Source organism: Salmo salar, chromosome ssa17, assembly GCF_905237065.1.
Source record: "Salmo salar chromosome ssa17, Ssal_v3.1, whole genome shotgun sequence".
NCBI classification, from domain to species: Eukaryota; Metazoa; Chordata; class Actinopteri; order Salmoniformes; family Salmonidae; genus Salmo; species Salmo salar.
In genome coordinates this window covers 60202590-60229488 of record NC_059458.1, presented here as the reverse complement: position 1 = coordinate 60229488, position 26899 = coordinate 60202590, and the positions used below count along the sequence as shown (strand labels likewise).

General features: G+C 45.1%; 3 protein-coding genes across 11 annotated transcripts in view; 1 reads left to right on the top strand and 2 right to left on the bottom strand.

Annotated features, from left to right (window-relative positions):
- The window catches only part of s41a2 (Solute carrier family 41 member 2), a 33066-nt gene extending 21544 nt beyond the window's left edge, over nt 1–11522 (bottom strand). The window contains exons 1-6 of one of the 3 annotated variants that reach the window (XM_045698502.1): nt 11329–11522; nt 9421–10066; nt 8783–8890; nt 4093–4164; nt 1671–1815; nt 1319–1465 (exon numbers count right to left, since the gene is read on the bottom strand). In XM_045698502.1, the coding sequence (XP_045554458.1) occupies nt 1319–1465; nt 1671–1815; nt 4093–4164; nt 8783–8890; nt 9421–9939 (991 nt within the window). In that variant the 5' untranslated portion in view covers nt 9940–10066; nt 11329–11522. 3 annotated transcript variants of the gene reach the window in all.
- Nucleotides 11523–11823: 301 nt separating this feature from the next.
- LOC106576218 (enoyl-CoA hydratase domain-containing protein 3, mitochondrial) lies at nt 11824–14640 on the top strand. Of its 2 annotated transcripts, none has more exons than XM_014153259.2 (6): nt 11824–12039; nt 12389–12510; nt 12605–12702; nt 12794–12994; nt 13056–13234; nt 13485–14640. In XM_014153259.2, the coding sequence occupies exons 2-6, from the start codon at nt 12438–12440 to the stop codon at nt 13582–13584; spliced, it is 651 nt and encodes a 216-aa protein (XP_014008734.2). In that variant the 5' UTR covers nt 11824–12039; nt 12389–12437; the 3' UTR covers nt 13585–14640. The 2 variants fall into 2 exon arrangements, with proteins under 2 accessions (XP_014008734.2, XP_014008733.2); XM_014153258.2 differs by having other exon boundaries at nt 13481–14640.
- Nucleotides 14641–16639: 1999 nt separating this feature from the next.
- Nucleotides 16640–26899, bottom strand: part of LOC106576214 (USP6 N-terminal-like protein) — a 91149-nt gene continuing 80889 nt past the window's right edge. For all 6 annotated transcript variants that reach the window (XM_014153223.2, XM_045699862.1, XM_014153221.2 and 3 more), the window contains 6 exons: nt 25878–25998; nt 25251–25345; nt 24811–24876; nt 22541–22640; nt 22138–22290; nt 16640–19654 (listed from right to left, as the gene is read on the bottom strand). In XM_014153223.2, coding sequence (XP_014008698.1) covers nt 17973–19654; nt 22138–22290; nt 22541–22640; nt 24811–24876; nt 25251–25345; nt 25878–25998 — 2217 coding nt within the window. In that variant the 3' untranslated portion in view covers nt 16640–17972. The remainder of the gene's footprint in view (nt 19655–22137; nt 22291–22540; nt 22641–24810; nt 24877–25250; nt 25346–25877; nt 25999–26899) is intronic.

Genomic DNA, 26899 nt, shown 5'->3' with positions numbered 1-26899 from the left:
CTAGTAGTGAGATATGTAACTCCATCATCCCCCTCTCCTTACCAGATGTTTATCTCACCATGATCCCATTCCACACTTAATGGCCCTCATCATCAGCCCCCTGAAGACATAGATATAAAACCCAGAGAAGGGAGTTCTATGTAATCAGTGGGTAGAATTGGGTAATAGTCCCAGTCATGATGACACAGGTATACCCACCAGTCCCTGGGTTTAGGCTTGACTCTGGGTGTCACTGTGGTTCACCATTCCCTCACCACTTTTCAGATTTAGGTCTTAAAATAAATGTTTGGAGTAGCCAACCGTGGCCTTATGTATGTATGTATGTATGATGCTGTACAGAGATATCCAGGAGACTATATATATATTTATATTTAAATTACTGGCCTTGTGTGTGTGTGTGTGTAATATACATATATATATTTATTACACACACACACACACACACACACACACAAGGCCAGTAATTTAAATATAAATATATATATATATAGTCTCCTGGATATCGCTGTACACCATCAGGTTAAAATTATTAACTTTAGCTGTGAGTAAACTACACATTAGTCCAATTAGGCAGAACACAGAGGACGGGACGGACACGGCTGGCCCTTACAACAGCGACACTGTCCTCTGTGGTAACATCCCAAATGGTACCCTATTCTCTACGTAGTGCACTACTTTTGACCAGGGCCCATAGGGAATAGAGTGCCGTTTGGAACACAGCCTGTCCTACACCACCAGGCAAGGCCAGACAGATTTCCTGCGCTGGTATGAAAATATGAACAACTCCTCTATTAAATTATCTCAGAGGTTTTACTGTAGCCTTTCATAGATTTTGAGTCTCTGGTCTGGTGATGAATTCTTGTTTCATAGGGCTCAGACACGTCAAGGTTAGTAAAATACACTTTCCAAGGGAAACGCTTGCTGGTCCACTCTGTGTTGGGTAATGTAACACGAGGAAGCATGTGTGAGGCTGGGCATGGCACATATTAAATATGGACTATGGAGCGGGAGATGGAGAGGGAAAGAGAGGGAGAGAAAGATATGGTCTGTTCTGATGAATTACCAGTAATGACACAAAAAAAGAACGCATACGAGTGCCATCTAGTGGTTGAACGATGCAGTCTGATTCCAAACGGACCGTTTCTTTACACTGTTGGACAGATTTATTTATTCACCTTTTTCAAGAGGAAACAAAAGACAAACAGAGGAAGGATGAAGTGAAGGATTGTGAACTCAATATAGAGGGTAAAAAAATGTTGACTGGTTTTGTGTCTTATTTCCATCTGGAAATATCCAGTCCAAACCCTCCTCCTCTCACCCAGGCAGTTGTAGAGTCCCTGGCTGATCCAGGCCAGGATGGCCAGGGTGATGAGGTCACCGAAGCTGGCGGCGATGGGCGTAGCCACGTTGTCGGGGTTGATGCCCGTCTTCTTGGAGCCCACGATCACTCCCACCATGATGAAGCCTGGGGTTCAGACGGTACAGAGGTCAGGGCGACATGCCTGCACATACCTCAACCTTCCACGTGTGTGTTTGTTACTAATTTATAGCATGAGACCCATCAGCAGTAGGTGATAATATGTTGGGCTTTGACTGTTTGTCTGACTGCGCACATTCCATATCAGAGTACGTGTGTGTCCTTATCTATTTGTGGGTGCGCGTGTCTGTACCCTGCAGCATAGAGGCTATGAAGGCAGTGGCCACGCTGGCAGAGCAGAGCAGCACAGCATGATTCATCTGGAACTTCCCCTCTGGGATCCAACCCAGAACCACTGCCGCCACAGCTGCCAGGAAGCCTACTACTGTAGCCTGTACCTAGAAAGAGAGAGAGGATGACAGAGGGAGAAGGAATATAGGGAATGAGAGAAAGGGAGAGGTGTGGGGGCAGGGTTAACAGGAATAACATCAACCTGTTTTTCTAACAATGTTTTCCGATTATATGATACACTATCAACATTGAAGACACTTCCTCAAGGGGCCATTTAACACTGTGTGCTTGAACACTGTCACTCAGTCAATAATTACCACAAGTACTAACCAGAAGTACACATACTACGCAGATAGACAGAGCGGGAGATAAGGGCACAAATTCAACACCGCTCGCCAATGATCCCTCTAAGACGAACACGGGCGCTCAGCTCTCCCGGGACTGTCACACAGAACAAATATTAGCTCACTGTGAGAAGCATGAGATTGAACTTTACTCAACTTTCTAGAGCAGTGTTCACCCAGGCATTCCTAGTTGATTGCCAAAGATTTCTGTAAAACAAAAACACTAAAAAAACAATAAAGCCTAAAGTTCCTATTTTTATTTATTTTGGTCTCGGGATGTTGGCGGTAGCTGCCCTGCTCGCCGGGTAGGCAAACTGTTGCCATTTTTAACCATTTCATGTGTCTGGCGGGTCTGGAGAGCAAATCAGGTGCACTATAGGCCTACCGCTGGCCAATCAGATGGCTCAGAAGACTGTGTCTGCAGTAACGTAGCAGGTATTAAAGAAAGCTACAGAAAAGTTGATACTGTGAGATTTCAAAACGTTTAAAACCACGACTAGAGAGAGACTCAACAAATACAGCAAAGACCTGATGTTTTTATGAGTGAGTTCATGTTAAAATTCTTTCTCAGCACTGTCAACACTTTGTATTCAACACTTTTATAAGCCATAAAATGCACGTTCTTCCTATTTCCACTCAGCGCTGCAACAAGCACTGCAGCAGTAATGAATGAGTAGGAAAGTGAATCCTATAGGCTTGCGTTGCTGTTATTATTAGCGGCTTGGGCCTTTTTTAATATCCAGGAATATTTCACTTTCTCTGTTCATAGGAGTAACAACATGAATGTGTGCATGTGGCAGAAATAATACGGGGCGACTCGAGTTTGTTATCAGCTGGTAGACGTTCTCCATTTTTGGTCACGGTCAGCGGAGAGATATTTGGCCTGAACAACAATGCATTGGCAGGGTAATTCAAGCAAAGCCAATATGCGGTGATAATGTATTGGACCTATAGCTTACTGCACAAACCTCATTGCTACAGTACCTTTAATAAATTGGTTAATGTTGCATAGGCTAACATTTGTTATGTCATGTTAAGAAAAGATCAACGTTTCCCTTTACTGTGGCAATTGTGATCGAGTCAACGCAATATTAACCACTTTCAATGTAACATACCGAAACACAACAAACTAAGCAACACATTTTGTTGTAGGCAGAACGCATTGGAGTAGGATTCTATTGCATTGACACGCACGACTCAGTCCGTACTCTACACAGACCTGTGCAGCATAACCAGAGCTGCAGTGGGCCTATATGCAAATAGACCATTGCCATATGGATCTGTCCCAATTACTTTGAACTAGACAGTGTTGACAGTATGAGCAGTCATGAGTAGATGCGCTTGTTTTGAGATCACCGTGAGAGTTGCATGTAGCCACGTGCACATTCTGTTAATTTCCTTTACTAGTTAATGAGTTATTAGCCCAGTTATAATTTGTAGTCAGCAATAGAATTGTGATTGCTTCCTACAAGAGCACAAAACGTGTACATTTCTAGACTTCTTTGAAAAGCGTTTTGTTGTCTTAAAGGGACAGTGTTGTATTTTGAGACAGGCTTGAATAAGCTAAGTAGGGTAGCATAATCTGTCTGATTCTCTGTAATAATGGCATGGGAATAATAATACATTTTATTTATTTTGTAAAGTGGTTTCTTGCATCAAGCAACAACATTTTCAGTCACCTCGCTTTCAGACGGACAAGTGGATAAACAGGTTAATGCCAAGCCCTGCATGTTTTTTCAAAGTCTCATGGAATGTAGGCCTACATTGAACACCACACATTGGCTGCTACTGTAGGCTGAATGATAGAACAGCTATTTCCATGTTAAAATGTTATGGGGGCATTTTCTCCATTGTTTTTTATGGTAGGCCACTGGTAGATCAAATATCCATAGCAGCTTACTTGGCCACTGTTATAATTAACTTAAAGCGGGTACAGCCTCAGTGTTCACATTAAACACGTACTGGAAATTGTGCTGAAATTTGCTCAGTGGCAAAAAACATTGCTACTCGCTATGAGGCTGACAGTGTGTGTGTGTTTACCTGTTTTAGCGCCAGGTTTCCTATGATCAGATTCCACTTCTCTATGGGAGAGTCCATCTTCCCCACATTGACCTGCACAGTGACAGACCACAATCAACAACTCAAATCATTCAATATTCACTTGAATTTCCTACTCAAATAACCTGCCCAAAAAATGGATTAATAACTACTATGAACAGTTTGCAGGAACCGATAATCAGATTACAAACTAAACACAATGTTCAATTGAGTGCATTGTTTCAGATGGGAAGGTTTGTGACTGTTCATGTTCACTTAGCAAAAGTATGCAGAGCTTAGCAGTTTCTAGTTCAGTGAACAGGGAGTGAGATGAGGGAACAAGTGAAACACAACACTGAGTTTCTCTGTGTGAGACCGAACAGAATGATGTGAATGTGTATCTGTGAGGAAAGAGGGGTGGAAACTGAACAAAGAGAGCATTCTGTCCCATCACTTCATCAACTTCTCAGACCCCAGATCATTTGAATAGAGGGAGAAAGAGAGGGAGGGAAAAAAGCGAGGAAGGAAGACGGCAGAACCAGAGTGTAATGGTGTGCGAGACAGTGTATGTGTAAGACGGAGACAGAAATAGAAATACACCTTTGTGTAATGGAACCTGTGTATCACCTTAAACTGTACAAGATTGTGTCTGGCATTCACTGAACTGTGGTTTATATTCCTGAGAGCTTCTACCCAGTCCTCATCTGAGATTTCTGAACCAAGTTCTTGTTCCCAAGCCCTTTTAATAGTGTCTGTGGATACCTCTATGTGGGCCTGTAGCACATCATACAGTCTAGAGACCAACCCTTTTGAATGGGGTTTGACAAGGATCAGGCTGTCTAATGTAGGATTATTTGTCTTAACACCACACTGTGGGATATGTGACCTTAAGAAATTCCTGATTTGGAGGTATCTGAATTTTTTTTGTTTGTTGGCATGTTAAACTTACCCTGTAATTGTTGAAATGAAGCTAACTGACCATCAATATATAAGTTACCAATTGTTGTGAGCCTTCTCCCTCCACTGTGAAAACACCATATCATCCAATGCAGGGTGGAAAGCATGAGTTAAGCAAATCGGGCTGTCAATGTATACAGTGGGTATGTTAAGAAAATACCTAATCTGTTTCCAGATCCTAAGAGTATGACAAATGACTGGGTTAGAGTCATAAGTGGCTTTTTCCACATATGCTGGACTATTAACAAGTGCAGGGAGTGAGGAACGTTGACTGGAGGCCTGCTTAATCGGCCCGGGATTTTATTTTTACCTTTATTTAACTAGGCAAGTAAGTTAAGGCCTAGGAACAGTGGGTTAACTGCCTTGTTCAGGGGTAGAACGACAGATTTTTTACCTTGTCAGATCGGGGATTCGATTTTGCAACCTTTCGGTTACAAGTCCAACGCTCTAACCACTAGGCTACCTGCTGATAAAACCTGTCTGGTCAGGGTGTATTATGTCAGAAATATATTTTTTCAATCGGTTTGCCATTATCTTTGTCAACACCTTATTTTCTAAGGGGAGTAACGACACGGGGCGATAAGACGACATCTCCATGGAATCTCTATCTTTTTTCAAGATCAGTGCCATTGTAGCCTCATACAGTGTTTGCGGGAGTTTGGCATTTTCTTTGGATTGTTTAAACATTAGCAACATAAGTGGAGCTAGACTGGTGCAGTACTTCTTATAGAATTCTATTACATATCCATCGGGCCCAGGGGCCTTGCTGTTTGGAAATTGTGCTCTCGCTGTGTTCATTTCCTCTAAAGTAATCCCAGCATCGAGTGCAGCAGCTGCCCCCTGTCTAGTTTAGGAAGCTCACATTCAGTGAGAAAGCGTTCCATAGTTTGTGGATCAGTAGCATCGCATTTTGATTGATATAGCTCTGAGTAAAACTGTGCAAAGCTTTTATTAATATCCTGCGGATCTGTTACTATTTTACCCTTCTTGTCTTTTATTTTGTGAATAGCTCTAGATGCCTGTACATGCCTTAGCTGTCTTGCTAATAATTTATGTGGTTTGTCACCCAGTTCAAAATAACTTTGTTGCGTTCTAGCAAGTAAAGAGCCCACCCATTTCGAAAGGATGGTATTGTATTCATATTTCTACTTTGTGATGTTCTCAAGGACTGCATTCGAGGAATTCGTCCTAAAAACGTTCTCCTGTTCCCCTAACTCTCAATTTCTCCCAGCCTAGTATTGGCGCATTTCTTCCTTTCTGATGTATAAGAAATAATGTAACCTCTAATCACAGCATTTAGAGATTCCCAAAGGGTGGAGTCGTCAACATCCCCCGTGTCATTAGCTCAGAGGAAAAAGGCAATCTGCTCATTCAAATACTGACAAAAAGCCTCATCTTTCAACAAGTATGCATCTAAGCGCCACAGTCGCCGACCTGTCGACATATTGTCAAGTTTCAGCACCGTGGACAGAGGAGAGTGGTCCGTAATTAGAATAGGGTGATAGGTTACCGAAGCAGCTGCTGAAATTTGTTTGGAGTCCAACAAAAAAGTCAATTCTGGAATATGATTTATGAATTGACGAAAAGAAAGAGAATATTCTAACTGTTGGGTCAGTGTCCAAATAGCGACAATGTTAAGGTTTGTCATCAATGTATTTAGACAGACACTGGAGTTTGATTGTTGAAGTGACCTTGATAGCTGTTTATCTAAAAGAGGATCTAACATACAGTTAAAGTCACCTCCAAAAATAACACTTGTATCTGAGATATTTGGTATGACCTTAAATACCCTTTGAACAAATAATGGATCATCAAAGTTGGGTCCATATAAACTGACCAAGGTTATTGGTTTTGAATTCAGTGTACCAGCCACAATAATATACTGACCATTAGGATCTGAAATCGAGGATGAGTAAACAAAAGGAATGTTTTTTCTTATCAGGATTGCTACCCCTCTTGCTTTGGCATCAACATTAGACTGGTATATCTGACCGATCGGCCTGAGCCGAGTGTTTAATATGAGTTTCTTGAAGAAGCACTATGTCAGCGCCCAGTGATTTAAGATGAGAAAAAACCTTAGCTCGTTTCACGACATGACCTAAGCCATTACAGTTCCAGCTTTATTCCACCAGGTCTACTCTGTGCTCGGTCACTATGTGGCATTTCTAATTTTAGAGCAAATTGTTGCTGTCATACAAAACCCCAAAGAAAAACGTCCCACCGTTCGGGAGCTTGTCATGCCACCTGTACTAAATGTGAACATAAAACACAGACTCCATCCCCCCCTCCCGTCCCATTACTGAGTGACTTCCCCAAACGAAGCACTCCTTGACTAACACACAAACCTTAGGGTGTCTAGACATACAGCTTGAACTAACTCGTCGTCTATAGACGCTCCGCATATAAACTAATATTAAATAACACTTAACTCTCACGTTAGGGGGTGAGTGACATGATAGGGTAAACAATGCTATATAAGCCATAACATCTCACCCATCATTTAAGTCCCAATTTCTGATCTTCTGATCGAAAAGACATAGGCAGGAAATTCAAACACATTCCTGGCCATTTAGCCGGTTGGCACAGACGTTTTGTATCCTCAGCCAGGGAGCTCGCTTGACAAGAACAGGTCGGCCTCTTTTGGGTTGTCAAACGTACGTGTTGATCCCTCAACTGTCACCTTAAACCGGGCTGGGAAGAGGAATCCATATCGGATGTTGGCCGCCCTGCATTTGCTGCGTAACTCATCATACTCTTTCAGTTGGTTCCTCACCTCCAAAGTAAGATCTGGGTAGAAAGACACCCTGGCTCCGTTGTAGTTAAGGGGGAACTTTTGACTAGCCAGCTTGAGGATGAGATCCCTGGTTTGGGGATAGTGCAGCCGTGTGATGAATGACCTTGGTGGCGCGGCCTTGGCCAGCTTCGTTGCCTGTGATCTGTGTGCGCAGTCGATCAGGATGGCCGTTTTGAAGTGGGTTTCCTTTCTCAGTGTCCTCCTGGATCCCAAATATTCGGATGTTCTGGTGTCTTGAATGCGACTCGAGCATTTCCAATCAGGCTTTCAGGGTTTTGTTGTCATTTTTTAACATTGTGCACTGTTTCTCTATGGCAGCGTAGCCTAGTGGTTAGTAACCGAAAGGCTCCAAGATCGAATCCCCGAGCTGACATGGTACATATCTGTCGTTCTGCCCCTGAACAAGGCAGTTAACCCACTGTTCCTAGGCCGTCATTGAAAATAAGAATTTGTTCTTAACTGACTTGCCTAGTTAAATAAAGGTTAAAAAAAAAAATGTCCTGTAGCCTGGCCTCGTGATCGACTATCGTCTGCTCAACCTCATGCACCCTGCCCATAGCTGCCTTCACAGTTTCAGTCAAAGTCCCAATACTCTGAGATATCAGCTGACCTTGTGTCCACCTTCTTGCTTAGTGAGTTTATAGCAGCCAGCAGGTCACTTTGAGCAGGTTCTGTGGGGAACTCTTGGGCGCTAGCATCTTCAGCTAACTCCTTGTGGGTCGGCGATGTTGAAATTGGTTCGTTGTTTATCTCATTCAAATTATCTTGTTTATCTCCCCCTTTTTTGGTGCCTTTTCTCTTTGTCATATTGCCAGACAATGTTTGAAGTTATAAGTTAAGATAAATATGAATTTGTTTCAGAATTGAGCGGAGCACTAGCAAAGCACGTCTACTCCATAGCACGCTCTCTAGCACCTTCCTGTGTGTGTGTGTGTGTCTTACCGCGGTGGATAGTCTGGATGCGAGGGTCATCTCCAGGTTGCCCTTCAGGCCCAGCAGAGCCGGAACCAGGATGAAGATCTCTGTAATGTACTTAAAGGCATCCCAGTGCTGGGTGAGAGGCGAGAGAAAGTGAGGAAGAAGGAAGAAAGAGAGGAAGAGTGGGAGAGAGAGAACGAGAGGAGACGAGACAGCGATATTAGACGATAGATATTAGATGTTGGCTACTGGCTAGTACAGAGGAGATGGGAGCTTACCATTTGTTCATTGTCAGCTTGTCTGAATTAGAAAGTTGTCCCCATTCAAATGTTATATCGAGAAGTAAATAAGGCGAACTGCCGTAGCTTCCAGTCGTAGGTTCCTTCCTAGTAGCCTATCCCTACTAGTATTGGCTGAGTGGCTATGAGAATCCCTTTAACAATGTAATATCAATAGACAGATATCCCTTTATCACCTTCCTTGAAAGCTCTTACAGCCATTTACTCTGGACTACACAGGAAATGAAGTCATAAGTAAACAAATCAAACCAATTGATTTAAACTGTGCCAAATCCATCTCTAACTAATTGAACTTCACATGCACTAGCCTACACCCCAGTCTCAACAGGACCTATGCTCTACCATCCCCCATCCCAGTCTCACCTGTACTATGTCCAGCACCATCCCTGCCGACACCGTGCCGAACCCAGCCAGCAGGAAAGGCACCACAATCTGCAGCGCCATGGCCAGGGGCGACTCCTTGGGCATGTTCCGTGTGGGGGGCCTCTGACTCTCCTCTTCCTCATTCTCCTCGTCATCACCCTCCTCCCCTGAGAGCGTCCCCTCAGGGAGCATGGGCTCAGTCTCAGAGTACCGCACATCCCCACCGTCTGACAGGCTAACGGATGTCCGCGCTACCCGGTCTGAGTGCCGGCGCACCTCCAGGTGAGTGGGGTCGGGCCGGTAGCCGTTCCCATCAGGTTTGGGCCCCAGGTCGACCATGGCCAGACCACGCTCCTCCTGGAGCTTGGTGTATCCCGTAGGGACCATGGTTTGGAACAGAGAGGGGATCCACCCGATAGGCACTGGCTTCAGAGAGAGACTGCTCCAGCCTCCAGCGGCTCCGCTCATACGCACCGCTAGGCTAGGGCCCAGAGAGTCGCCCAGTGTGTGGATGTTCATGCTAAGCAATGCTGCTGATGAGTCCGCAATGTCTCATCTCCATTCATTCAGGCTGGGGCAGTGTGAAGGAGGGCAGGCTGGGCTGGTTAAATAGGAAGAGGGGCATCCATGTCCACTACGATCAGCCCTGTGGAGACCAGCCAAGGAGAAAGACTGTCACTGTTCTCTCCAGCTCATGAAAGCAAAACAAACACAAATGATAGTCTAGCTATTCTCCCCAGGGCAAAGGCAAACCACATTTCATCTCAAACAGACTAGATAACAGAACCAAAACAAGCAATGTAGGCTTTCAGAAGACCCTTAGGCTGAGGAGAAGAGGAGCTGTCTACACAATGCATGCTGATTAACAACCCACTATCTGATTGCTTTCAGGTAGGCCTATTGTATGTCTGGTTGAATGTCTCTAAAAACCTGCACAAATATGATATCAAAGTGCATATACATTACATTTACATTTCTCATTTAGCAGACGCTCTTATCCAGAGCGACTTACAGTAGTGAATGCATACATTTCATGCATTTTTTGTATTTTTATAAAAAGCTTTCAAATGAAACAAGCAATTTTACACACGGTAAAAAGTAGTTATCTTGACAATACTGCGTTCCAAAAGAGTAGCAGATTTTAACATTAAACATGTTTGGCTTTACCTTAGGCATCCCTCTCAAGCCCTGTACACTGAGAAGGGACAATAGCAGATAAGGTCAGCTCTAGCAGAGATACAGTGAGCTCAAAGTATTGGGACAGTGTGTTTTGCCTTGGCTATGTACATATGCGCTGCCTATGATTGTATTTATTTTAAAATGATGTAACATAAGCTCTGCTTATGACCAAGTCTTGAAACAGTGAAATACATAAGCAACATTGAATAGTAGGCTGCTGGTTGCTTCTCTGGCCAACGTAATTCAACACAACTTTTCTTCTCAGATAAATTGATATTTCGGGAAAATGTAGAAAGCTATGCCATATGGATAGTTCCATAATAGATGATTGTTTTTACATTGGAGAGGCTCATGTGGCAAAGGAAAATGCGGTTGAGGTGTTAGAAATCCGTCTGTCTGTCAGTCCACGTACGTACTGTCAGAACCAGGCTAAAAGCTCTAAGTCCTGCGTCTTGGTGGATAGATACTTCCTAACAAGTTTTTAACACCAATACAACGGGTAGCAAACTGAAAAGTGAATTTGACAAGGAAGTGAAGAATAACGGCGTTATCCCGCTTTTAAATAATAGTTTTATTACCGTTATCACATTTATGTAAAAATGTTCTTCTGGCAAGGCAACCAAGCCACATAAACAGCTTGCTCGGATGCTAGCGCGAGCTAACATAGCTGGCTAGTAGTACCTCCAAGCTAGCTAAACAAACAGGGGAAAAGCAAAAAGGCTTACCTACACAGGGGAAATGCGCTCAACTTAAGGAAGTGGATACTAATTTAGATAGTTTTATTTAGATTTTTCTGTTCCGGATTTGTCTGAAGGATGCCCTTTTCCTTTTTGACAGTAAGCTCGTCGCGTCACAGGAAAAGTGCCAGACAAACTAGTAGTGCGCAGGCGCAGAGCACACCTTGTCCGCTCCATCTGGCAGGAAGGTCTTGACCAGGGGCCACTAGTTGTGTCCTTATAAAACTAGTTCAGGACATTTATGTCAAGGACATCAAATAGGCGCCGATTCCTATGCGTAAATATGATAATTGAAATATGAATTCACACATTTTGATTGACAGTTTGTGATTTTGCGTTGATGCGCTTGTTACAAAACAGCTATTCTGAAATTGTATTGTGTTATGACATAATACATGCAGTAGTTGCAATCAATATACAGTTCGTCAATTTATAATCCATTGACCCAAAGGGAATTATGACAATGTTTTGAGTTTTGTCACTCCGAAACAGTAGAAGGCGCTATACACCAATGGAATGTAGGTTTTCAACCGGTGACCCAAATGTTGACGCAAGGACAGTCAAAACATGACTCGAAATATGTTTTACCGAGCTGCTAATATGTCCAACTCAGCAGGTTTACACTTCTAGCTGGGTCAAGGTTACTTTGCACGCAAACTCAAGCAGAGCCACTGACTGTCAGACAGCAAAACAATGGAATAAGGTATTCAAGTTGTCAGCAAACTAACAAAGCTAGCTAGCTCGACTATGTCAGTGTTTGATACCTGTGGTCAAAGAACTTCTGCATTGGTCGGGCGACTCTTTTGCAAAAGGTGTGCCCATGTCGCGCGCATTGTACATAAGCTGTCCATTTTGGGCACGCGCTTCCATCCCCTTTAATATAAAAACGGATCACCTGAAACGTTAAATGTTGTATCTAGCTAGTAAGCAGTATGTCCTATAGAAATCTCACCATTACACTTCAGGTGCAGAGTGCATTGCTCGGTACTGTGCACTGATTTGTGTTCCTCTTTAAATGATTGTTGCTGCTGTAACTGTAATTACATGTGCAGGAGAATAACCCTGAACAACCCTAAGAAGAGGAATGCCCTGTCTCTGTCCATGCTGGAATCACTGAGAGGCAACATCCTGGCAGACATCGACAGCGACGACCTCAGAGTCATTGTCATATCAGGTAAGAAACCACCAGAGGACTAATCCATGATCAGATTTGGTCCCCATGGTCCCTCCTTCATAAACACTGTTGTATTGTGTTATGTGTGTTCCAGCTAAGGGACCAGTGTTCTCCTCTGGGCATGACCTGAAGGAGCTGACGTCAGCACAGGGCAGAGATTACCACACCAAGGTGTTTCAGGCCTGCTCAGAGGTGTGGTTCACTACCGTACTGTATACAAATATACTGTACACACACACATTCTCATCTACAAACACACTCATACCTCTTGTTGTTATTGAAGGTTATGACCCTGATACAAGACATTCCCGTGCCTGTGATTGCCATGGTGAATGGGGTTGCCACAGCAGCAGGATGCCAGCTTGTTGCCAGTTGTGACATTGCCGTGGTGACGGAGAAGTCCACCTTCGCCACGCCAGGGGTCAACGTGGGTCTGTTCTGCTCAACACCAGCCGTGGCAATAGGAAGAGCTGTCCCCAAGAAGGTAAACACACTCACACACAAACACACTCTGTGTAACACTGATATATTCTGATATTTTACAGGTCGCCATGGAGATGCTGTTCACGGGAAGCCCGATCTCGGCCCAGGATGCTTTGCTGCACGGGCTGGTCAGTAAGGTGGTTCCTGAGGAGCGTCTAGAGGAGGAGACGTTAGCCATCGCACGGCGGGTCTGTCAGGCCAGCCGGCCCGTTGTAGCCCTTGGCAAGGCCACCTTCCACAGGTCTGTGTGTCTCTCCACAGATGTTTTACCACACTGTAGCACTCAACCCTTCTGCCTACCATGTATTCATTCCTTGTTTGCATTATGTTTCGATGTTTTTGTTGGGTTGAGTGGATATCCACTGATACACTTGCATGCAAAAAGACAGCAAAAGACTCCCTCATTTTTGTCTAGAAAGATAAATACTATATACATGTGTAGTTTTATACATATTTGAATCATAATTTCATTTAATTCCTCTCCCAGACAGATGGCCCAGGGGCGGGATGCGGCCTACGCTACAGCCTCTCGTGTCATGGTGGATAACCTGGCTCTCAGAGACGGACAGGAGGGGATACGGGCCTTCATAGAGAAACGGAAGCCTGTGTGGACAAACAAAGCAGAGAAGGCCAATGACGAGTGATGTCTGCTGGGCTGGCCTACCATGGCCTGTGAGGGGTGCACAGGCTGGTGAGGGGTGCTCGAACCAGGGACCCTCTGCACACATCAACAACTAACACCCTCAAAGCATCGTTACCTATCGCTCCACAAAAGCCACAACTATTTCAAGGTCTCAGAGCGAGTGACGTCATCGATTTAAACACTATTAGCGCGCACCCCGCTAACATGCTAGCCATTTCACACCAGTTACATCAGCAGCCTCTGGAATGGAGAGGGAGCCTGTGGATGGTTGAGGTGTTAAACTCGACCCCAATTGGTCCCGAACCCATCACAGAACACAAGTGCTCGAGGAGGACATTTTGAAATTAAATCCCTGTTGATTATTGTTGTGATCTGATGAAGGGATACTGCAGGGCTGTCTTCATGTATGCCCTTAGGAGGGGGTGAGGTGAAAGGTCTTGGAAAGGTAGAAACTTGAGATACACCCATAGTCAAGGGACTCACACAGGACATAGATTGGGAACTTCTTGTGAGACAGAATGTAAATGTTTAAAGGGGCAATCTGCAGTTGAAACAATTAAAAAGCGGTCACCCCGCCACTGATTTGGTAAAAAGCTGATGGATGGGACTGGAGAAATGTAACCACTCTAAAATTCATAGACAGAGCTATGGATGCAAGGACTGACCGTCCATGAGATACACATGTGTTTTGAGGCTATACATTATTTACAAAGGCGTAAAACAAGCTTATATTTGTGTTGCTGATAGGGTAAGACAATAGAACTAAGCTCATGAGGAATGTATTAAGTTTTATTCTACAAAAATCAATGGGTATATAAAGTGCATTCGGAAAGTATTCAGACCCGTTGACTTTTTCTAAATTTGGTTATGTTACAGCCTTATTCTAAAATGGATTTGTTTTTTTCCCCCCTCATCAATCTACACACAATACCACATAATTACAAAGAAAAACAGGTTATAATTTTTTGCAATTGTATTAAAAATAAACTGAATTTTGACATTTACATAAGTATTCAGACCCTTTACTCAGTACTTTATTGAAGCACCTTTGGCAGCGATTACAGCCTCGAGTCTTCTTGGGTATGACGCTACAAGCTTGCCACACTCGTATTTGGGGAGTTTCTCTGGAGCAGGTTTTCATTAAGGATCTCACTGTACTTCGCTCCATTCAGCTTTCCCTCGATCCTGACTAGTCTCCCAGTCCCTGCCGCTGTAAAACATCCCCACAGCATGATGCTGCCACCACCATGCTTCACCGTAGAGATGGTGCCAGGTTTCCTCTAGATGTGACGCTTGGCATTCATGCCAAAGAGTTCAGTCTTGGTTTCATCAGACTAGAGAATCTTGTTTCTCATGGTCTGAGAGTCCTTTAGGTGCCTTTTGGACAAACTCCAAGCAGGTTGTCGTGTGGCTTCCGTCTGCCCACTCCACCATAAAGGTCTGATTGGTAGAGTGCTGCAGAGATGGTTGTCCTTCTGAAAGGTTCTTCCATCTCCACAGAGGAGCTCTGTCAGAGTGACCATCGGGTTCTTGAACACCTCCCTGACCAAGGCCCTTCTCCCCCAATTGCTCAGTTTATTTTTCTAGGATTAATCTTGGTAGTTCATCATTCGGGGGCCCACTGTGTTCTTGGGGACCTTCAACGCTGCAGACATTTTTTGGTACCCTTCCCCAGATCTGTGCCTCGACACAATCCTGTCTCGGAACTCTACGGACAATTCCTTCGACCTCATGGCTTGGTTTTTGCTTGGACATGCACTGTCAGCTGTGGGACCTTATATAGACAGGTGTGTGCCTTTCCAAATCATGTCCAATCAATTGAATTTACCACAGGTGGAGTCCAATCAAGTTGTACAGTAGAAACATCTCAAGGATGATCAATGGAAACAGGATGCACCTGAGCTCCATTTCAAGTCTCATAGCAACGGATCTGAATACTTGTGTAAATAAGGTATTTTTTTAATGTATTTGTATACATTTGAAAACGTTTCTGAACCCGTCATTATGGGGTATTGTGCGTAGATTGATTTTAATCACTTTTAGAATAAGGCTGTAATGTAACAAAACGTGGACAAAGTCGAGGGGTCTGAATACTTTTCAAATGCACTGTATATTCTGAATTTAAGTTAAAAACAATGTAGCATTCAAATGACCTCTAATGTATTAAACAGAAATAAAATACATTTACTAAAGAACTGATGTCTGCTGATTATTTGATATTTAGACGCATTTAAACATAATAGGCCCAAATACATGAATGGGATGCAGAGGTATTGTATAATAGATCCTGTGTTTAGTTCAGCCTGCACTGGTTAAAGACAAGTTTTGTGAGAGGTTACCTGGTGGCTGTGGGATTGAGGCGTCCATTGAATGTTTAACAGTGGCTGTACTACCACCAAAGACAGTGCAACTAAAGTACAGTAATGTTCCATGGTCTATGCATTAGCACTGTACCGCCACATTATGGCACCATTGTATCCCTTGAGAAGCAAAGGTCTGATGAAAGGGCAAATTGAGTGGAGTGTTCAAAATGTAACTTTTGTAATGATCTTATGGTAGCCTATTGCTATGACCAAATTCCTAGTTTTGTCCCACACACAAATATTTTGGTCTCAATAAATAACTTACAAGACAACAATGTGCTAAGTGAAAAATAACATGCAATACTCTTAGTAAAGCATGTAGGGGTCCTGGAAAACTGGCCTGTATAATAATCCTTTAAGAAAAAATGGTCTGTAAAATTAAGACGAGGGTGTTGGCAGCTGCATAGGGTTGGAGGTAGCAATTCATTTTGACTGAAGTTTCTCTCCACTAGAGGGAAGTGTTTCCTCAAATATCAGCAGAGGAATAAGGTTGGCACTTCCTGTCCCTTTTTCCAGTATCCAGCGTGAGCTGTGGTCCATGCATGTAGAATATGTACGAAGACACTTCACTGATGTACGAAGGGAATAGCAATAACATTCTTACAGAAATAAATCCACACACAAATATACAGACACATGATCAGAAATGCACACCCCAATTTGTTTTATTAAGTAAAGAAAAGTCTCTGAAGAATGACCTGAAACCATTTTGCAATTAATTATTTAACAAAAAGAAGGAATGACTTATTTGCATGTTCAAATAATAACAGTGTAATTATAACTGTTTGAGAACGATAAGTATTGTATCAAAAAGTACATAGTTGAGAATCAGCAATAAAAGGGTAGGTGGTTGAATATGTATTCAAATGTGTGACGTCACACTACAAAGTAGTATGTACACGTCAGTAAGTATTGATGTGTGTATATGGAATGATTTAATATGTAAGTGCTGGTAACTGAACAGCATTGAGTCTGACTGCTGGAAATATAAGACATGAGTGGACAATTAAAGCATATTGCGGCTTCGTAAGTACTTCAATGCTAGTTCCCCTCCATAGAAACCTCTTGCAGCAAGCTGACACTGCGGTGATGAAAATACTGTACTGTTAATATGCAATTAATGTTCATGTAAACTTTTCAGAGGGAAGTAAATCATACATTACTTCTGGGGAGAAAAGGGGTGATTTTTCTACGGATGACAAAACAGTTCACTGTTACAGTGTCAATATGGGGTATGAAGCAGACACTGGCCTCGATACCCAAACATACTGTACACACTGTGGGTTACACAAATGTTTTGCAATGACTAGAAATTACAGTGGTCGCTAAACTGAGCGACAGAATAATCTCAATGAAAAAATGAAAGTTGTAAACACTGTCCTTATACAGTGGAGGTGCTTCAAAATTGAAATGATTTATTTTCGACAATGATTTTAAATCGTCACTGATCTGTAATTCTATTATTTGACATAGCTTTGTTTCTTCTCTCAGAAAAATAAGATATTCACAAGCATATAGAGTAAATTGACCTCTAAAGTAGATATTTTGGAAGTAACTCATAAAAAAAAATAAAGATGGAAAAGAAAAAACGAATCACTGAGTTTGTCTCGCCAGGAGAAGTGTCCCCTGCTACTCATAACGGTTCAATAACTCAGTATATTAACAAAACATCATTTACTGTACATTTTCAACTCTAAAAGATATATATATACTTTTAACTCCTGTCGTTAATGATTTAACATCCCAAAAATAAAATAATCAATCTTCAGTGGGTTTTTAAAGGGGATCCATAAAAACGTCAAAAGCTGGTATCCTGCAGCATTCACGATGCAGTATGACTTTTAAGGTCAGAACGTCACATTTCAAGCACAAACAGACCAAACTAAAACTCCTTAACTCTAGTAGGACGGCTTGTCTCTGCTGCCACAGTGTCAGCGACTAAACCTGTGTCTTTCTATCCCTCTCTCCTCCTCTCACAACAACATGGACTCCTGCATGGTGAACGCCTCTGGTGCGTGCCTGTAGTGTGGTCCTCCGAACAGCGGGGGGAGCTGCTGCCTCATGGTGGGCTGTTGCTGCTGCTCGTGGAACTGTGTCCTGTAGTGAGCCAGGCCGTCAGGGCCGGGGGGGAAGGTGAACTCCTGCACGGGGGACATCTGGGCCCTCTGGAAGCTGGGGGATCGGGGTACACCTCCAGGGGCACGTGTTATGTCACCACCTTCCTGCTGCCCCCACGACTGCACCTCCGCTGCCCCTCCCCGGCCTGGCCCCTCAGACAGGTAGGGTTGTGTCTGCTCCCCTCTCCTGCGCCCCTCGTACCTGTTGTAGTCAACAGGAGGGTACACCGGATAGGCGGCTGCAGCGGAGGTGAGCCGTGTGGGCTGACGCAGGTATGTGGAGGCGTTACTACCAGGGCTGTCCAGCTGCTGTATGCTGCGGGGGGCCAGCGGGGCTACAATGGTCCAGGGGGGCTGGGCTGAACTGGGAGGCTGCCTGTGGGTGGTGGCATAGGAGTTGTTCATGAGGGCCTTCTCCGGAGAGTGGCTGGGCCGCTGGGTGGTGACGTACGCCCTCTCCCCATACATCAGACCCATAGGTGGGGTGCCTCGGGAGGGCGGGGGGCCGTAGTGCCTGTCCTCTCCCAGTCCCTTCTGCTCAAGGCTCACACTGTACGGAGGGTAGTGGAGTGGCACCATAGCAGGCCGGCCGGGGGAGTACTGCTGGGGGGGCGTGTGGTACTGGCTCTGGCCGTTGGGGTGGACATAGGGTTTACCCCCCGCAGGGCTGTTGAGGGACAGGGCAGCAGGGATGGGGCATTTGGACTGCCTACCCACTGGTCCTATAGAGACCATGCTCCCTTGCAGGCTGGGGGTTGGGGGTAGGGATGGCGTTTCGCTGCGTCTCATCTGTGACGGTGGCCTGTCCAGCTCCAGGACCTCCACAAAGTCCTGCTCTGCCCCCCCGGGCACGTTGTCGTACTGAGAGGCGTTGGAGCCGCGGCTGGAGCCTGGGATCAAGCCCCTGGAGCGGGGCCGGCGGTTGAGCAGCAGGGTGTCATCAGGGCTGGAGGGGGCCGGGGAACCACCGCGGCTCAGCTGGATCTCCCTGGCCGCCGCTGCCTTGGCCGCCTCCAGCTTGGTCTCGGAGGGTTTGACCCAGCGCGGGGCGACGTCTTTACGAGAGCTGCTGGAGGCGGCATTGGAGTTGTGGTTGGCCGTGGCGTGGTTCTGAGGCTTCCCTCCGTCCACCACTTTTGTAGGAGGGTTGGCGTGTGGCGAGGGCGCTGGGGACGGCGTAGGTGTGGACCCTCTCTCTGGGGTAGCAAGGGGGGGGACGGAGGGCTGTTTGCATTGGGGGTCGAGGTGGACGGAGGGCTGTTTGCAGTGAGGGTCGAGGTGGACGGAGTTCTCTCCGGACCCCCGTGATCTGGCCTCCCTCTTCTCAGCCTTGTGCTGCCGGACCAGCTTCTCCAGGGAGTCCCTGCCCGCCCGGTTGGGGGGTCGGCTGTCCTGCTGGTGCTTGGGGGAGGGGCTGGGCGCTTTTGGGGGCTCGGCCGGCTGGGCGTGGCTCTGACCATTCGCCACGTGGTTCTGGTTCACCGCCGGCTCTGGGGGAAGCTGCCCAAGAAGCTTCTTGGGATACTCGTCCTCTTTACCTGCACAGATACAACAGACAGACGGGTTAGAGCACCTGGAGGGAGAACACAAAAACGGCAAAGGCATGTTTTCAAACGATGAATATTAAAAAAGGGCAATATGGATTCATGCAACATCACTGCCGACGGGGGGTGAAAATAAAGAGAGAATTACATTCACCACAACACTGAATAATCACGTCTCCACAGGCGAGAAGCCAACCAAGGGCGTAACAAAATCCACATCTGAAATATATCTGATATTAAAATGCCAGAGTGCGAGGCAGAGGCGTCCAATTAAGAAGTGCCATTCAAAAGTGTAGACTGAAATAATATGTTTTCACTCAGTTCCATTAAAATGTACTTAGCTGCAGCAGCAGGCTGACTTCAAAAGGTCAGAGTGAAATGAGCTAACGGTCTGTCCTTAAAGACTTTAGAGGCACTTGTAAGGGGGTAAAGTAGGAAACATGGCTGAGTTAGCACTTAAGGACAAAAAACATAAATATATCAACTCCATGCAGTTTTAAACTATTACGTGATGACTATATTATTATTATTACTACATAATCGTATCTACCAGTGTCATGAAAAGAAAGTACAGTACAGGTGACACAGATATACAGACAGTGAAGGTGTGACACTGGATGTGTTGGGCTCTGGTAGGAACAGTGTGTCCACAATCACCATAGAAACCAGGAGACACAAGCTGGAGAAGAGGAAGTGATGTGACAGGACCAGGAAGTGTTGTTTATTTCCTAACCAACAGAGGATATCTCCTGAAGGTTTGATAAGGTCTCAAACATTACAACGTAAATGTTCCAGTTCCCTTACTGTTAGGTTATTTTATTTGCATTTTTTTTATTTAGAGTTTGAACCAGGAAGTGCTGTCACTGACTGTTATTGAATCCACAAACTCAAGTGGCTCTCCATTGTGTAAGAAAGTGTCCCATTTTCCTGTCCTTAAACTGAATGGGTGAAAACAATATGGAGAAACTCTGCCTGTAAGTCACAGCATCCATCACTCCTACACAGCTTCCTGTCCTTCTCTACTTTCACTTAAAACCACTGATCTGAAAAACCTGGATAAGGGAAATAATGGCTCTTAGGTTGGGGATAAAGGAAAGGAGACAAGAAGTCGGAAGCCATTCAAATGTATTGGGACCCAGCAGAGATTGTGCTTTATTGCTTTCACCCACTCAGTCTTCTCAGTTTGGACTCAGGAGAAGAAGCCACTTGAGAGTATTGAGGATTCACCCAGGAAATATGTGTTCACTGATACAGGTGCTTAAGGGTTGCCAAGTTAAGGGTTGGTTGCAGTCTCCACCCCACAATCAAACGTAAACACAGACAACAACCTATTCAAACCTTTGTTTAGCCTCTTGTTAAAAACCTCATCCAGCAATTTAACTGTCAAAGTTGGAAGAGTTCTGGGTTGAAGATGAGCTCCGAGTGCTGCAGTCGAACAAAAAGACTCCGCTGTTGGATGATACTTATTATCCTGACACCAGGAAGAGAAAATTGTTCTCTCACGTGTGTGTGTGTGTGTGTGTGTGTGTGTGTGTGTGTGTGTGTGTGTGTGTGTGTGGTAGGATGCCACAGTACATTAGGACATTTGGAGGTTAAGCCATTATGTAGTCTACAATGTTGAGTCAAAGCTTTAGGCAAGATGTATCTTACTAACTGAAAGTACAGACTTAAAGTATCTTATTAACTGTAAAGTACTGACTTAAAGTATCCTACTAACTGTAAAGTATTGACTTAAAGTATCCTACTAACTGTAAAGTAGGAGTTAAATGGTTACTACTGTATTGATAATGACTATCTGCAGTACCTCGCTAAAAGCAGGCAGAGACAAAGAGTGTGGGAGTTATAGAGAAGGACAATCCCTCCACTACAAGACTCCAAGGTAGCTTTACCAATAGCAGCCTGGCCTGAGGTGCAGTAGCTACTGCACAAGGTTGCGGTAACATTGTGAGAATGTTCTGTAAGAAAACCCCAGGGCTGCTGGGTAGACAGGCAACAGACAGATGGAAAACGGAGGGACAGACAGAGGGAGGGAGGGATGGACAGATGATGAAACAGGAACACCAGTCAGGATAGCCCACCGGTTACTGTCGTAGCAGGGGATGTGGCCCCCACTCCCACCCACACTTTTGTAGGCTGGGCCGAACCATTGGGAGAAGAGGGAGAAGAGGCAGATTAAGCAAGAGACAGAAAGCAAGATGAGACACACACTGCTGTCACTAATTACTACTACCACTGGTAATACTACTACACAGTAGCCAGCAGGAGAGCGTGTGTGTGTGTGTGTGTGTGTGAACTGGAACTGTGTGATTGAAGGGGAATGTAAGTGAAGTAACATATGCAGGGTGATACATCCGTGTGTGTGTGTGTTGATATTTTGAGCTTGTGTGTGGCAGATGTCTAATCTGTGTGTGTGGGACAAATGTATAGCCTACTGTAATCTGTGTGTGTATAAGATGTGTTGGTGGGCAGAAGGCTACCTGGTGCGGCCAGCTCCAGTTTGGACCTCCTTAGCTCCACCATGTTGTTCTGCAGCTGCTCAATCACAAAGTCATCCTCAAAGAAGAAGTCCTTGGCCAGAGTCACCTGCAGAAACTCAACCAGGTCCTCCATAGACAGCTTCAACAGGTGCTCTGCAAAACACACACACACACACACACACACACACACACACACACACACACACAGTGTGAGAACACTTTCTCCTGTGCAGTTTGAGGACAGTCACAGATCTTAGAGGTTAGCGGAGGTGGTTCAGTGAACATGATGAGCAACTTTGCCTGAGACCTGAAGCTGGGGCTTTAGTTCAGCGGACTAAAACAGTCTGGTGGTCACAGACAACCATGTGGACACAATAGCACAGTCCTACTGTTCTGGTCTTACTCTTGTGCAGTTTGAGGACCGTGTAGGACATGGCGGTCAGAACTCTCTCTCCTTCCAGGATATAGATGTCCCAGATCCGCAGGGTCAGAGTGAAGGGGGTCTGAGGGAGAGATTGGAAGAGAGAGAGAGGAAGAAAGATAATGAAGGAGAGAGAAAGAGATAGGGAGAGAGAAGGAGCCAGAATGGAGGAGAAATAAATATATTTTCATAATATAACACTTTCTTTAGCCCAACACCCGCAGTAGGCATGGTGTGATAACGACTGTTGCTTTACAAAGACATATTTAGAAAAGCATATACAGAGGGAAGGGGATGTGATTCAGCCACTCACCCTGTCTAACATTCTGGTACAGAGGGAAGGGGATGTGATTCAGCCACTCACCCTGTCTAACATTCTGATACAGAGGGAAGGGGATGTGATTCAGCCACTCACCCTGTCTAACATTCTGATACAGAGGGAAGGGGATGTGATTCAGCCACTCACCCTGTCTAACATTCTGATACAGAGGGAAGGGGATGTGATTCAGCCACTCACCCTGTCTAACATTCTGATACAGAGGGAAGGGGATGTGATTCAGCCACTCACCCTGTCTAACATTCTGATACAGAGGGAAGGGGATGTGATTCAGCCACTCACCCTGTCTAACATTCTGATACAGAGGGAAGGGGATGTGATTCAGCCACTCACCCTGTCTAACATTCTGATACAGAGGGAAGGGGATGTGATTCAGCCACTCACCCTGTCTAACATTCTGATACAGAGGGAAGGGGATGTGATTCAGCCACTCACCCTGTCTAACATTCTGATACAGAGGGAAGGGGATGTGATTCAGCCACTCACCCTGTCTAACATTCTGATACAGAGGGAAGGGGATGTGATTCAGCCACTCACCCTGTCTAACATTCTGATACAGAGGGAAGGGGATGTGATTCAGCCACTCACCCTGTCTAACATTCTGATACAGAGGGGAAGGGGATGTGATTCAGTCACTCACCCTGTCTAACATTCTGATACAGAGGGAAGGGGATGTGATTCAGCCACTCACCCTGTCTAACATTCTGATACAGAGGGAAGGGGATGTGATTCAGCCACTCACCCTGTCTAACATTCTGATACAGAGGGAAGGGGATGTGATTCAGCCACTCACCCTGTCTAACATTCTGATACAGAGGGAAGGGGATGTGATTCAGCCACTCACCCTGTCTAACATTCTGATACAGAGGGAAGGGGATGTGATTCAGCCACTCACCCTGTCTAACATTCTGATACAGAGGGAAGGGGATGTGATTCAGCCACTCACCCTGTCTAACATTCTGATACAGAGGGAAGGGGATGTGATTCAGCCACTCACCCTGTCTAACATTCTGATACAGAGGGAAGGGGATGTGATTCAGCCACTCACCCTGTCTAACATTCTGATACAGAGGGAAGGGGATGTGATTCAGCCACTCACCCTGTCTAACATTCTGATACAGAGGGAAGGGGATGTGATTCAGCCACTCACCCTGTCTAACATTCTGATACAGAGGGAAGGGGATGTGATTCAGTCACTCACCCTGTCTAACATTCTGATACAGAGGGAAGGGGATGTGATTCAGCCACTCACCCTGTCTAACATTCTGATACAGAGGGAAGGGGATGTGATTCAGCCACTCACCCTGTCTAACATTCTGATACAGAGGGAAGGGGATGTGATTCAGCCACTCACCCTGTCTAACATTCTGATACAGAGGGAAGGGGATGTGATTCAGCCACTCACCCTGTCTAACATTCTGATACAGAGGGAAGGGGATGTGATTCAGCCACTCACCCTGTCTAACATTCTGATACAGAGGGAAGGGGATGTGATTCAGCCACTCACCCTGTCTAACATTCTGATACAGAGGGAAGGGGATGTGATTCAGCCACTCACCCTGTCTAACATTCTGATACAGAGAGAAGGGGATGTGATTCAGCCACTCACCCTGTCTAACATTCTGGTACAGAGGGAAGGGGATGTGATTCAGCCACTCACCCTGTCTAACATTCTGGTACAGAGGGAAGGGGATGTGATTCAGCCACTCACCCTGTCTAACATTCTGATACAGAGGGAAGGGGATGTGATTCAGCCACTCACCCTGTCTAACATTCTGATACAGAGGGAAGGGGATGTGATTCAGCCACTCACCCTGTCTAACATTCTGGTACAGAGGGAAGGGGATGTGATTCAGCCACTCACCCTGTCTACCATTCTGATACAGAGGGAAGGGGATGTGATTCAGCCACTCACCCTGTCCAGGAAACACTGGAAGAACCACTTCATAGTGTACAGGCTGGTGAACACCTCCTGTGTGTCCTGAAACAGAGGTCAATGAGCCATTACCGCTCCGTGTTCGTGTGTGTGTATGTACGTGCGTGCGTATTAAAAAATGGCAGTGGCCTTGGTTTAACAACAGTGGTGAATGGGTGCCCAAGGCCCCATATTAACAGCAGAATAAAAGCCATGTTTGTCTGTCTGTGTGTGTGTGCATGGTTGTGTGTATAGACATGGCATTTCTCTCTCATTCCACCACCCTTTAATCTCAACACATCAAAGGCTGCTGCTGTGGCACTCAACTCAGTCCCCCATACCAGCTGGCTTAGGGCTGTCATTTATATACCAGTACCCCCTCCCCAGGCTGTGTGTGTGTGTGTGTATGTGTGTGTGTGCGCGCGCTCTGCGGGCCTCACCAGGTGTGACTTCAGTTTGGGCATCATCTTCTTGAGGATGCGGTCATGGTGCTCCTGGAAGCGCATCAGCTTGGGGAAGCCGGGGATAAAAAACCCTAGAGGGACGGAGATCACAGAGCATTTTATCAAATGGAGGAAATGAGTCTGGTGGTTCTCGTTGTGTGTGTGTCTGAATGGAAGGGACGTGAGATTGGGTGAGCTCTATAGATATCTGGTAAGAAGTTGTAAGGGAGGGTTCTCTAGAAAATGTGTTTCTTCACATTTTATGGGGCCCAGAAGAGACAGCCTAAGTCCTTGAAAGGTATGTGAGAGTGGGTGTATACAGTGTGTGAGTGTGTGTTTATATTCTATCCATAGGGCACCTTCCTGTGTCAGTGGGGTCATGTTGGCCTTAAGGAATGTTTGGAGTAAAAGACCAGAGCTAACTATCCTATGTGGTCTAGGGCATGGCTGTTCATGCCTACTTAGTGTCTGGTCTAGTATGCTACCCCTGAATTGACTTGTATCCTATATGGTGAAATGTATGGCATGGCTTAGGCGTGGGTGTTGCGTGGGCTATTGCATGACGATCTAACGCTTCTATAGGATGTTACACAGTGTGTAGAGTGTGTGTTTTGGTGTGTTTACCGTGCATGGCGTGTTTCTGTCCAGACAGCAGTTTGACCAGAGCCCAGAAGGCATCCTCTTCATTCATATAGATGAGCAACAGAGCAGTGATCTGACTCATGCCCTGGCAGTACCCCACCTCCTACACACACACACACACACACACACACACACACACACACACACACACACACACACACACACACACACACACACACACACACACACACACACACACACACACACACACACACTTTTATAATGTATAGACAAACATACAGTTGAAGTCGGAAGTTTACATACACCTTAGCCAAATACATTTAAACTCGGTTTTCACAATTCCTGACATTTAATCCTAGTAAAAATTCCCTGTATTAGGTCAGTTCGGATCACCACTTTATTTTAAGAATGTGAAATGTCAGAATAATAGTAGAGAGAAATATTTATTTCATCTTTAATTTCTTTCATCACATTCCCTTTGGGTCAGAAGTTCACATACAATCAATTAGTATTTGGTAGCATTGCCATTAAATTTGTTTAACTTTGGTCAAACATTTCAGGAAGCCTTCCACAAGCTTCCCACAATAAGTTGGGCGAATTTTGGCCTATTTCTCCTGACAGAGATGGTGTAACTGAGTCAGGTTTGTAGGCCTCCTTGCTCACGCATGCTTTTTCAGTTCTGCCCACAAATTTTCTATGGGATTGAGGTCAGGGCTTTGTGATGGCCACTCCAATACCTTTACTTTGTTGTCTTTAAGCCATTTTGCCACAACTTTGGAAGTATGCTTGGGGTCATTGTCCATTTGGAAGACCAATATATCCACATAATTTTCCTTCCTCATGAAGCCATCTATTTTGTGAAGTGCACCAGTCCCTCCTGCAGCAAAGCACCCCCACAACATGATGCTGCCACCCCCGTGCTTCACGGTTGGGATGGTGTTCTTCAGCTTGCAAGCGTCCCCCTTTTTCCTCCAAACATAACGATGGTCATTATGGCCAAACAGTTCCATTTTTGTTTCATCAGACCAGGGGACATTTCTCCA

What these genes read in the sequence shown, in the direction of transcription:
- LOC106576218 (XM_014153258.2), top strand. Translation starts at nt 12,438, where the DNA reads ATGCTGGAATCACTGAGAGGCAACATCCTGGCAGACATCGACAGCGAC. An exon ending in GAAGAGCTGTCCCCAAGAAG is followed by an intron (nt 12,995 to 13,055) that starts GTAAACACACTC and finishes GATATTTTACAG; the next exon opens with GTCGCCATGGAGATGCTGTT. An exon ending in GGCAAGGCCACCTTCCACAG is followed by an intron (nt 13,235 to 13,480) that starts GTCTGTGTGTCT and finishes TTCCTCTCCCAG; the next exon opens with ACAGATGGCCCAGGGGCGGG.